Below are 13,302 nucleotides of genomic sequence, written 5' to 3' on the forward strand. Positions count from 1 at the left end.
CTTTCTAATTTCCATACTACAGTTGCAAACACACTACATCCTTTCAATTACCCAGGTCACAACTTTGGTGTCATCCTAAATCCCTCACACTCACCCCACATATCCAATCCATTGCCAAATCTTGGAATTTCTACCTTCATAACATCTTACACAATCCCTTCTCTCCACTCACAGAACCACAACCTTTGTTCAGGTGTGTGAACATCACCTCTTGTTTGGTCTACTGCAATGGATTTTTAATTGTTCACCTTGCCTTAATTCTCTCCCTATTGAAAACTAACCTTCACTTGGCTGCCAAGGTGATTTTTCTAAAATAGATCTGATCATGCCACTCTCCTGCTCAATGAGTTCCAGTATCTCCTTATCAAACCCAGAATCGAATATAATGGTCTTGAGGTTAGTATTAAAACCTCTTCATAAGACAGGCACAGTAGTGCTTTACTGATGGAGCTGTGAATCAGTAAGTAGGACTGTTTTGGAAAGCAATTTGGAATTATTCAAATAAGTGACTGTGATAGCTTTTGACTCAAGAGATTCTACTACTAGGCTTATCGTAAGACTAGACGCTACCAAGATCCCAAAGAGATCATTGATAAGACAAAGTCCCTATATGCACCAAAATATTTATAACAGCACCTATTTTGATAAAGAACCAAAAACAAAGAAAATGTCTCTCGATTAGGGAACAAGCTGTGGTACAAAAATGTAACAGTAATAGTAACAATTAATGTACTGCAAGAAGTAACAAATATAATGAATGTAGAGAAGCATGGAAAGATTTATATGAACTGATGCAGAATAAAATAAGTGGAACCAAGAAAACAATATACACAATGATTACAATACAAATGGAAAGAACACTCACCAAAAAAATCAGTGTTGCAGAGTTACAAAGAACAAATTTGGCTTCAAAGAAGAGATATGACAAAATACTATTGCTACTCCATCTCTGTAAGGAAAGAACTCCACAAGTGTTATATATTAGATTTGTTCAATATTTTGATGTTGCTGATTTTTTCCCTTTCATTGTTTCCTTTTTAAAAATTATTTGCCATGGGGGCAGCTGGGTGGCTCAGTGGATTGAGAGTTAGGCCTAGGGATGGGAGGTCCCAGGTTCAAATCTGACCTCAGACACTTCCTAGCTGTGTAACCCTGGACAGATCACTTAACCCCCATTGTCTAGCCCTTGTTGCTCTACTGCAATATAATAATAGGGTTTGAAAAATATAAGGGTCTAAAAAAATTATTTGTCATATAATATGGCTCTTGGAAGTGGAAAAAGGAAATATAATGGGGTAAATTATAATGATATAAAAAGGAATAAGATCTCATTACTGAAACTATTTAAAGCTCTTTGTAATCTGGCCCCTTCTTACTTTTCTGGTCTTCATACATTTGACTCCCTTTAATGGGCTAGTTGCAGTTCCTCAAATACAATATACCATCTCTCATCTCCATGCCTTTGCAAAGGCTGTCTCCATTCCTGTAATGTTCTGCCCCTTCACCTATCTCTTAGTTTCCCTGACTTCCTTCAAAATTTAAGTAAATCCTACTTTCTTCAGGAGGCCCTTCTTGGTCTCCTCAGCTCCTGATATCTTCCCTTTTCAGATTACCTTAATTACTTTCATGCCTATATTTTACATGAATCTAGATTTTTACACATTCTCTCTGTGAGGAGAGGGCTATGTGTTGCTCTCAGAATGTTTCTCAATGTGTTACTTCCAAGCAAGCTGACAAGTGTGTTATCCATGGAAACCCCTAATTACGGACCCTGCCCTGCTTTTGCTGGGCCGTGCCCCTAAGTATGCCCTAGTTAGGCTGCAAGTGTTATGAGTTGTGGTAAGCTCCTAAGCTAAGCTATAGGTATTATAAATTGTAGCTTCAGGTGTCATAAGTTGGGGTTGTGTTGTTTTCTGATTAGGTAAAATCTTAGCTTGTAAGTCTTGGCTCATCAGTTTGTGGTCCACACCCCATTGTGGTTAAAGCCTATAAAAGGCTAGACTCAGCCAGAAGAGGGTGTACCTGCCTATGATTACAGGCCAGTGCTCTTTTTTATGAAAAAAGAAATAAAAACTGTCTTTTCTGCTCATGACTTCTGACTCCAAATTTTCATTGTGAGGAGCTGAACTACATGGGGTGATTTCTCACACCTACTGCACAAATCTTCCCCATGCTCTTTGAAGGCAAGTATTTCCTACCTTACCTTGTACCTCCAGTGTTTAGCAGAGTTCTGACGAATGGTATTTAATAACTGCTTGTTGACTGATTTGTTAACTATAAGATGTTCCCCAAGTGTTTCATTTCCTTCCAATATTGAACCCAAATTCTTAGGGGATAAGCCCTGGCTTTCAATGTGAGCAAAGTAAAGCTCAGGGAAGTTAGGCACCATAACAAGGTTATACAAGGTTATACAATGACAGAGCTGAGATTTGAACTCAAATCTTAAAACTTCAGTATTTCAAGTAAAGGGCTTTCTATTGCACCACACTGACTCCCTGTTTTCTTACTTGTTACACTACTGAATTGCCTGCTCTTTTGATTATATTTCCCAGATATTATGCCTTATTCCCTTGGAGTGCAAGTTCAGTGACCATATACTAAAGCTTGCTTATACTCTCACTTTTTCTGCTCTTCTCTGGGTCATTTGCAATTTTGATTCTTCAGGGTGCATGAGGTTCCACAATATGTAGCAATAGAGAACCATTAGCATGTTGTGTTAAAAAGAGGTGTGAGGGTGTCAGAGAGCAGGTTGGGATCACTAAGTAATGGCTTAATTACAATGAACCTCACACTTTTCTCCCTATTCCATTAAGGGTTTAGTTCATAACCTACCTCATGGGCCAGCCACAGACATACACATTGATTGATTAAAGTATTCTTTCATTTGGCCTCTGTGCTCTCATGATAGTTGCAAATACCTTGGGTAAGCATTTGTCTCCCTGTGTTATGCTTCACTTAATCCTGGTATTGGGTTCAGTAAAATGGTTTCTGATCTTAAGGAATATATATTCTATCATGGAAATAAGAGGTAGACTTCTCTACATTGACTATGCAGTTGCATCTGTCAAAGAATCTTTCATGATTATGACATATCACTCAACAACACTGAAGAGTGCCTTTAAGGCTATGTTTTGTTCTAACAAATAAAATGATTGTTTGTAATCAATAAACAAAAGCAGTAGCTTCTTATATTATCTATGCTTTTCAGTCAACTGTAGAACTATGATATCTTTTGGGAAAGAGTTGGAATGTCCAACTGTCCCCTTTTATTATTTTCATCAAGGATATCCTTATTATGTTCATAAACCATTCTCATAAAGATTTTACAGAGATGAGAAAGTAGACACAAGTCAATAGTTGCTGGTGTCTCTTTTGTGTTCAACTGTTTTTGGTAATAACAGTGTCCATGATTTTGTTCTATTCTTTTGTTAGTTCCCCCTCTGAAAGTCTGAAAATCAGTTATTTAGTGCCTTCAAAATATTGTCATTTCCAGCACAGATTTCTCCAGTGTATACTTAATGAAATCCAGTGAGTTCATTTTAAGATTCATTTCTGTTTTTTCACATATGTCAGCTACTAAGCTTGTTAGAATTCAAATGCAGTGATTCCACTTTTGTAAACTATAAGAACCAGTTATTAAAATGCTAATGAATCTGTTCCATCTCCCTTCTACTTGTCTTCCAAAATACATTTATAAATGTTCTTGAACATTCCTTTTCAAAGCCCAACCCTTAAAAAAAAAAAGCTATGTATTCTCATTGTTTTCACTTCTTTTACTTTTTAACCTCTTGCAATCTGGATTCTGATCTCATAAATCAAATAAAACTGAAAAAAAATCTGACAAATTCAACAGCTTTTTTTCTCAATTCTCATTTCTCAATTTTTAAGGATTCCAAAAGCCAAGAGATTAGAAGGAAGTTTATCCTAGATGGGTACAAAGGTATAGAGATGGAATGTCATGTGTGAGGAACAGCAAAAAGGCTAATGTGGCTAAACTAGAGTGTAGGAGAAAGAGAAATGTATAAAAAAACCTAGAAAGATGGGTCAAGCCAGTTTGTAAAGGACTTTAAATATCAAACAGAGGACCTCTATTTGATCTCAACTGAAATAGGGAATCACTGGAACTTCCTGAGTAAAACAGACTACAACTGAGGAAAATCACTTTCTTAACTATGTGGAAAATAGATTGGAAAATGGAGAGACTTGAGGCATGGAAACCATTTAGGCTGTTATAGTCCAAACAAGAGGTAATGGAGGTGTGAGGGAAAAGAAGGGTACTGAGGTGAGAGATGTTATGGAGGCAAGATGACTAGACGTGGCAACTGATTGGGTTTATGGGGTGAAGGGGAGTGAGGAGTTGAAGATGATTCCAAAGTTGTAAATGTAGGTGATTAGAGGGATGGTTTCTTCCAAAAGAAATAAGAAAGATAGAAATAAGAATAGATTTCTGTGATTAGGATAATGAGTTCTATTTTGGATGTGGTCAGTTGGCGATACCTATGAGATGTCTATTGGCACATTCAGTTGGAAATGTTAAAAATAGACAATTTTTGATGTTGAAATGTAGCTGAGGAGAGACCAGCACTAGTTATACAAATCTAGAAGTCATGTGTATAGAGATAAAATGATGAGGTCACTGAGAAAATATAAAGAGAAACTCAAATAAGGTCTAGGTCAGAGGTTTGGGACACACCCACCATCAAGAGACAGCAATGGTTGCTGCAAAAGAAATTGCAGAGAAATGGACAGATGGGAAGGAAGAGAAGCTAAAGAGAAAAGTATCACAAATACTGACAGGCCCTTCGGAAATCAACAGTGTTAAATGTCAGAGAAATAATGTATTTTGATGCCTTCAATTTCTTTTTCTTCTCTAATTGCTACTACTAGTGTTTCTAGTATAATGTTAAATAATAGAGGTGATAATGGGCATTCTTGTTTCACTCCTGATCTTATTGGGAATGCATCTAGTTTATCCCCATTGCAGATGATATTGGCTGATAGTTTTAGATAGATACTGTTTATTATTTTTAAGACCCTTCTATTCCTATATTTTCTAGTGTTTTCAATAGGAATGAGTGTTGTATTTTGTCAAAGGCCTTTTCTGCATCTATTGAAATAATCATGTGATTTTTGTTGGTTTGCTTGCTGATATGGTAAATTATGTGGATGGTTTTCCTAATATTGATCCATCCTTGCATTCCTGGTATAAATCCTACCTGATCATAGTGAATAACCCTCCTGATCACCTGCTGGAGTCTTTTTGCTAGTATCCTATTTAAGATTTTTGTATCTATGTTCATTAAGGAGATTGGTCTGTAGTTTTCTTTCTCCATTTTTGACCTGACTGGCTTTGGAATCAGTACCATATTTGTGCCATGAAAGGAATTTGGTAGAACTCCCTCTTTGCTTATTATGTCAAATAGTTTGTATAGTATTGGGATTAGCTGTTCTTTGAATGTTTGATAGAAATCACTTGTGAATCCATCAGGCCATGGGGATTTTTTCTTAGGGAGTTCTTAGATGGCCTGTTCAATTTCTTTTCCTAATATGGGATTATTTAAAAGTTCTATTTCTTCTTCTATTAATCTAGGCAATTTATATTTTTGTAAATATTCACCCATATCACTTAGACTGCCATATTTATTGCCATATAGTTGGGCAAAATAGTTTTTAATGATTGCCTTAATTTCCTCTTCATTGGAGGTGAGGTCCCCCTTTTCGACTATGATTCTGTTAATTTGGTTGTATTCTTTCTTTTTTTTTAATTATATTGACCAGTACTTTGTCTATTTTGTTTGTTTTTTCAAAATACCAGCTTCTAGTTTTATTTTATTAGTTCAATAGTTCTCTCACTTTCAATTTTATTAATTTCTCCCTTCATTTTTAGGATCTCTAATTTGGTTTTCTTCTGGGGGTTTTTAATTTGTTCGCTTTCAAGTTTTTTCATGTCCAAGTCATTGGTCTCTGCCCTCCCTAATTTGTTAATATATGAACTCAAGGATATAAATTTTCCCCTGAGTACTGCTTGGGCTGCATCCCATAAGGTTTGAAAGGATGTCTCATCATTGTCATTTTCTTCAATGAAATTATTGTTTCTCTGATTTGTTCTCTAACTAACCGATTTTGGAGAATCATATTATTTAATTTCCAATTAATTTTTGATTTGGCTCTCCATGTACCCTTACTGATTATTATTTTTATTGCCTTATGATCTGAACAGGTTGCATTTATTATTTCTGCTTTTCTGCATTTGTATGCCATGTTTTTATGACCTAGTATATGGTCAATCTTTGTGAATGTACCATGTGCTGCTAAAAAGAAGGTGTATTCCTTTTTGTCCCTATTTATTTTTCTCCATATATCTATTAACTCTAATTATTCTAAGATTTCATTCACCTCTTTTACCTCTTTCTTGTTTATTTTTTGATTTGTCTAAATTTGATAGTGGTAGGTTCAGGTCTCCCACTAGTATAGTTTTTACTATCTGTTTCCTCCTTCAATTCTTCTAGTTTCTCCATTAGAAATTTGGGTGTTATACCATTTGGTGCAGACATGTTGATTAGTGATATTTCCTCATTGACTATACTCTCTTTTATCAGGATGTATTTACCTTCCCTATCCCTTTTAATTAGGTCTATTTTTACTTTGGCTTTGTCAGATATCATAATTGCAACTCCTGCCTTCTTTCTATCAGTTGAGGCCCAATAGGTCTTGCTTGAACCTTTAATTCTGACCTTGTGAGTATCTACCAACCTCAGGTGTGTTTCTTGTAGACAACATATGGTAGGATTTTGGATTCTAATCCACTCTCCTATTCGTCTACTTTTTATGGGTGAGTTCATCCCATTTACGTTCAAAGTTATGACTATCACTTGTGAATTCCCTAGCATTTTGATATCTTCTCCTAGTTCTGTCCTTCCTTCTTTTGCTATATAATTTTAAACCAGTGGTTTACTTTTAATCAATCCCCCTAATCCCCTCCCTTGATAATGCTTTCCTTTCTGGTCCCTCCCTTTTTTTTTAGGGTCTGTTAAGGTCCCCCCCCCTTTTTGTACTCCCTTCCCCCTAACCCCCTTAGTTTCCCCTTCTACCTTACTCTGGAGGATAAGATAGAATTCAGGATCCCAATGGATCTGGATGTTCTTCACTCTCAGAGTTGATTTCACTGAGAGTAAGGTTTAAGTATTACCTATTAGCACTCTCGTCCTCTCCTTCTTATAAGAGTATTATTCCCCTCCCCTTCCCATGTGTATCTTTGTTTGAAAAATTTTATTCTATTTATTGTATTTCTATTTCTTCAAGTATCTCTTGGTACCATCATCTATTCCCCCCAACCCTTTTTCTTTCTTTTTTTTTGCATGTCATCTTAAAGCCCCAATCTTCTTCTAATTACTATAATAATAAATACAATTTTTGAGTTACAAATAACATTTCCCCATATATTAATACATATAATTTGATCTAATTGTAGCCCTTATAGAAAAGAGTTTGAATTAAAAAATCATTTTTTTCCTTTTCCCTTTCTTTCATATTTACCTTTTCATGTTTCTCTTGCTCTTTTTGTTTGGATATCAAACTTTCTACTGAGTTCTGGTCTTTTCTTTATAAATACTTGGAAATCTTCTATTTTGTTGAATGCCCATACTTTCCCCTGGAAGTATAGAGTCAGTTTTGATTGATAGGTGATTCTTGGTTGAAGACCCAGTTCTCTTGTCTTTCTGAATATCATGTTCCAGGCCTTGTAGTCCTTTAGTGTGGAAGCTTCCAGGTCTTGTGTGATCCTGATTGGTGCTCCTTGGTATCTGAATTGTCTCTTTTTGGCTTCTTGTAGAATTTTTCTCCTTAGCTTGAAAGCTTTGGAATTTGGCAATTATATTCCTGGGAGTTGTCTTTTGGGGATTTAGTGTAGAGGGTGTTCTATGAACTCTTTCAATGTCTATTTTTCCCCCTTGTTCAAGAATATCAGGGCAGTTTTCTCGGATGATTTCTTGTATTATGATGTCAAGCTTTCTGTTTTATTTCTGGTTTTTCAGGTAGACCAATGATTCTCAAATTGTCTCTCCTTCCTCTGTTTTCCTGATCTGTCACCTTGTCAGTGAGGTATTTTATATTTTCTTCTAATTTGTCAATCTTTAGACTTTGTTTTATTAATTCTTGCTGTTTTGCAAGATCATGGTCTTCCAGTTGCCTAATTCTGGTTTTAAAGACGGGTTTTCCCTTTTCAGTTTATTCTACTCTGCTTTTTGTGGCTTCCAGCTGTTTCTCCAATTGGGAGTTCTTATCCCTCAGACTGTTGTTTTCTCTTTGAATTATTTCCAATTTTTATTGCCAGAAGGCTTCCATCTTTTGGATAAGCTCCAATTTTAATCCTTCCAGAGCTTTTGGACAATTTCCATTTTTTGGGAAGGTTTTGATTTTGTTTGAATTTCATCCTCTTTTACCTCTGTAGCCTGGGTTTTCCCTCTGTAAAAATTTTCAAGGGTTAATGTCTTCTTCCTGTTTTTATTGGAGGGTGTTTGTTGGTCCTGGGCACAATGAGCCATCTCTATGGTGGTTTTTCCTTCCCTTTTTAGTCAGAAATCTGAGTGAGATGGGCAGGTTCTCTGTTTATGGAGTTAAGGAGTAAGGCTTTTGCCTTAGGCAAGCTCTCTAATCTCCGCAGCCTCCACGGTTCCCTGGAGCACCCACAGTCTGTGCTCTCCAGTGCGCAGAGGTTTCCAGTGTAACTGCTCTCAGAGGTAGATTCCCGGCAGTCCTAGTCAGCTCTTAATGACCTAGAGGTGCCCCTTGCTCACTTGCTGGTTCTAGTGTACACTGGCTCTGACTCTGACTCTGTAGGTAGGGTGGGGGAGGGTAGATCGGCTCACATTTGAGTGGGAGCTTTTTCTTCCACTTATAGTGTGGAAATGCTCAAACCCCATATACCTCTAATATTGTGCCCTACTGTTGAGTCCCTCCATTCTTCTGAAGATGGTTTTTATTCTTTTGAGGTAGTCTATTTTGTTGGGCGCTGGGGAGAGGAAGTGTCCTGCATCTAGACTGCCACCATACTTACTTGGAAGTCCGGGAACATTCTTAAACATGCAGTCTGATCAGTGTAGGGAAATTTCAGGTGAGAAAATTCCTTTTATTATACAGACTGGACACTATTCTGTAGCTTATTTTCTTGAAGAGTTGCCGAGGACACTGAAAGGTAAGTGACTTGTCCAGCATCCCACAGCTAATATATGTTAGAGACAATATCTTGAAGATAGTCCCTTCTATTTTCCTGACCCAAGGCTGGCTCTCCAAAAACTACAACATTCTGTCTCCCTATGAATCTGGGATAATCTTTAAAATTACTTTCATTTACTTCTCAAATAACTATAATTCATTTTTTAAAGTACAATTTTGATTAAAATATTTTCAAGTGAGTTATGCTTAAAATAACTCCATAAACCAAAAAGTAAAAGTTTTTTTAAATTTAGTTACCTTTCATGATAGTTGGAGCCTGCAGCATTTGTTTGTAATAAGAGTAATATAATCCACATTCTGTTCTGAATGATATTTCTCGTTCCACTTCCTGAAAAAAAAAGGGTTAGACCTGTTATTTTTTGTGATTTTATTATATTTATGTGACTACAGTCATAGCAGCATGAAGGGGGGCAGGGAAAGCTCTGAAAATTGAATCTCAAGAGATCAATTAGTTTGCATTTAAGTAAAAGTTCAACAAAATTACATAGAAATCAGATTTTAATTTTAAAATTTTCATTTTTCCATGTTAGAATCATCATATAACCTAAAGAAAAACTTAAAGTATATTGGCCTGATGCTAACAACACAATTTTCTTTTCACTCTAAAAATATCATGTATTATCATGTAAGAACGTTTTACATATGAATTTTACTTTGACAAGTGCCACCTTAGTTGAAAAATATTAATGGAAGGAAATGAATAAAAAGAATGTTAAAAATACATTTAAATAGTACATTCTATCCCAGAAGAATGGAAAATTTTAAATAATTTTATTAGTTACATTTGGTTATATAAAACTGTACAATACTGAATTTAACTGATAAAAAACAATATAAAAATGTCAGGACTGGTGATGGTTCATAGTGGAGAGGAATACCCAAGAGAATACTGGATTTGGAAAAAAAACAGAATTTCAATCTCAGCTCATCTAAACTGGGTGACCTTGGGAAAATCAGAATCTCCCTCTCTGGGTCTCAATTTCTTCCCTGGTAAAGAAGAGGATTGGTTTAGATGAAATGAATGGTCCTTTGCAGCTCTAAAATCTGTGATTCTATAAATTCCTGGAATATATATAATTTTAAAAAAATAGAATTTATGTGGATACTGAATCACGTTAGGTCAGAAAATTCCATCTAGTAGTATGCAACTGTTTAAATGGAACTTCTTCCCTCAGAAATAAAATTTTTCAGGGGTATAATTTAATATCAAAGCAATATATAACAGTTCTAGGCATGAGTTCACACAAAGGGGAATATTGGTTTAGGTATGAGTTAAGTTAGATGGTTTTTGAGGTCCTTTCCAACTATAATTATGTGAATATATTAATCATAACATTAATATTTTACAACTAAAGAGTCTCAATGTTTTATATTTTTAATATTCAATATTATTTAATGTTTTCTTCCTTCCCAAGACCACTTCTTTTTTTATCCCTAATGGATTAAGTTTTTAATTATGCCTATTTTTTCACTTTCCATTAATTTTTCTGGAAATAATAAAACTTTCATTTTAAAAAAGCAGTCAAGGGCAGCTGGGTAGCTCAGTGTGTTGAGAGTTAGGCCTAGAGACGGGAGGTCCTAGGTTCAAATCTGACCTCAGACATTTCCCAGTTGTGTGACCCTGGGCAAGTCACTTGACCCCCATTGCCTAGCCCTTACCACTCTTCTGCCTTGGAGCCAATACACAGTATTGGCTCCAAGATGGAAGGTAAGGGTTTAAAAAAAAAAAGCAGTCAACTAAGCTTTATTTTTTCCTTGATGATTATAGGTAATGCAACTCTTCTAATTTTCAAGAGCACTGAGCCTCCCCAAACTCAATATGACTAAAAGCATCAAGGAAATCCTTTACTTTATCCATATCTAATAGTAGCCTAGCTACATTTTCAGAAAGACAAGCAGTCACAAGTCCCCCAAATTGAAGAACTGAGTTTTTCAAGAATTACTTTCAACAATATACTTTAAAAGTTCACATAAGTTGATTTCTCTACTGAAAGCTAACAACAAATCTTTCATATTCTCTAGTAAAGCAATCTAAGCATGAAAAATGTTCCAACTATTCTCATGAAACTAACATCATTACCAGTTTCTTTTTTTCTTTTACATAAAAAGGGCAATTCAGAAAATATTAAAGACATGGCTTTTCCAGCACAGAGAGTGACCATTCTGGATAGAATGGTGTTTTTTTTCTAGCAGTGATCAAAGATTCAGCTCTTTTTTTTCAGTTATATTGATCTATTTATCGTGACTCTCCAAAGAAACGGTTTCATTACTCTTAGCACAATACAAACCAAAGTAGCATTACTTGTGTTTCAAATCTAAATGCTCCCCCCTTATTAATTAAAAGGTATTTAGTAAAATAAGCAAATATTGGCTAACTAATAAGAAGAAAAATAGTGTTTATTTTCTGGTTTCTAAGATGACATGTCATTTTATAGGTTCATTTTGGATTTTTAAACAGGGACATTAGAGATCATCTAGTCCATCATCTTTACATATGAACAAACTGAAAACTGGAGGAGCAAGCATCAGCTTTGCTAATTGACAAGGAGGATGGGGAAGGAGAAAAATCTTAACAATGCAGTGACATTAGGGGCAGAGCTGACCTGGCTGAAGATGACCTGTTGCCTTCCTCCAAAACCCTACGTTAGTCATTATATCATCCATGTGTCTGAACTTAAATTTCAAATGTATTTTGTAAAAAAAAAAAAAAAGAAACCCCAACCCATAAACAACTTGAAAAATCCACTTCAAGATAATTGTGATGTATACATCTAAAGAATCATTACAAAGTTTTAAAAAATGTTTTCTCCAAGAGCAGCTGGGTGGCTCAGCGGATTGTGAGTCAGGCCCAGAGATGGGAGGTCCTGGGTTCAAATATGGCCTTAGACACTTCCCAGCTGTGTGACTCTGGGCAAGTCACTTAACCCCCAATTGCTTAGCCCTTACCACTCTTCTGCCTTAGAACCAATACACAGAATTGATTCTAAGATGGAAGGGTTTAAAAAAATGTTTTCTCCACCACAAACCAGTAAAGTAAGTGACTTATAAATCATCATGCTTAATTTATTGATGATGATAAGATTTGTAGGGTTAGGTAATTTACTCATGATTAAACAACTAGTATAAAATAGCATGAGGACTTAAATCTATGTCCAGAATGCTTTCCTTTATACCATACTGTCTCTCATGAGAGGAAAAAAAGAAAGAAAAGATGTGACTTATTGTGACATAGCACTTTTTAATACTCCCAAAAAGTATAAAAACAGAGGGGGACCTAATTAGCAAAAATGCATTCAAACATGATTAATTTGTAATCTTGGCACCAGCTGTATAGAACCAAATGCTATACTTTATTAGACAGACACTTGCAAGTTTTACATCTGCTTCATGCTAAGATAACATCTGCTTTATTCATTCAAACACTTTTCCAGTTTTACATTAATTTATACTTTGCCTGATACACCATGCCAACAAAAACCTGTACCAATAGAGGTTACTATTGAAAGAATGAAAAATGAACAGCTACTACACATTTTAATTTGGAATTTTTCCACAGGGAATGTAATATTTTTGATAGAATGGAAGTTCTTCTTCTGAAGACAATAGCAAAAAGGAATAGGATAATCAAAAAGTAGAAGGAAGAAATTACAGAAAGAAAAAATAAACAATTTAATAGGTGGTTTGTGCTGCAATTCAATTACAGAACTAAAAGGAGTAAATAAGAGGATTAAATGAGTCTTTACTATTAATGATCTAATCTCCCTATTGCCATTAGCATAGGCAACTGGCAGAAATATCTTTTTTATTAGGGCTACTTTTGTTTGTTGAAATTTAGTCTTAAAATTTATTGAAATCTTATCTGTGTTTTCTACTTCCCTGAATGTGTTCCCTGAAAGCATAAGGAAGTTACAAAGGACACTAGCATGGGAATCAGAGGGCCTATATTCAGATCCCATAGCTGACATTCTATGTAACATTAGCAAGTCACTTAACTTATCTGGCTGGGACTCACTTTCATCATATATAAAATGATAGGGTTACACTTCATGGACTCTGAGGTCCTTCCCA

General features: G+C 35.4%; 1 protein-coding gene across 3 annotated transcripts in view; it reads right to left on the reverse strand.

Moving 5' to 3' along the window:
• The window catches only part of DPY19L3 (dpy-19 like C-mannosyltransferase 3), a 124,954-nt gene that overhangs the window by 65,746 nt on the left and 45,906 nt on the right, over positions 1-13,302 (reverse strand). For all 3 annotated transcript variants that reach the window (XM_007474790.3, XM_007474788.3, XM_001367916.3), the window contains one exon: positions 9,472-9,562. In XM_007474790.3, coding sequence (XP_007474852.1) covers positions 9,472-9,499 — 28 coding nt within the window. In that variant the 5' untranslated portion in view covers positions 9,500-9,562. The remainder of the gene's footprint in view (positions 1-9,471; positions 9,563-13,302) is intronic.

This window comes from Monodelphis domestica, chromosome 1 (genome assembly GCF_027887165.1).
Source record: "Monodelphis domestica isolate mMonDom1 chromosome 1, mMonDom1.pri, whole genome shotgun sequence".
Taxonomy (NCBI): domain Eukaryota; kingdom Metazoa; phylum Chordata; class Mammalia; order Didelphimorphia; family Didelphidae; genus Monodelphis; species Monodelphis domestica.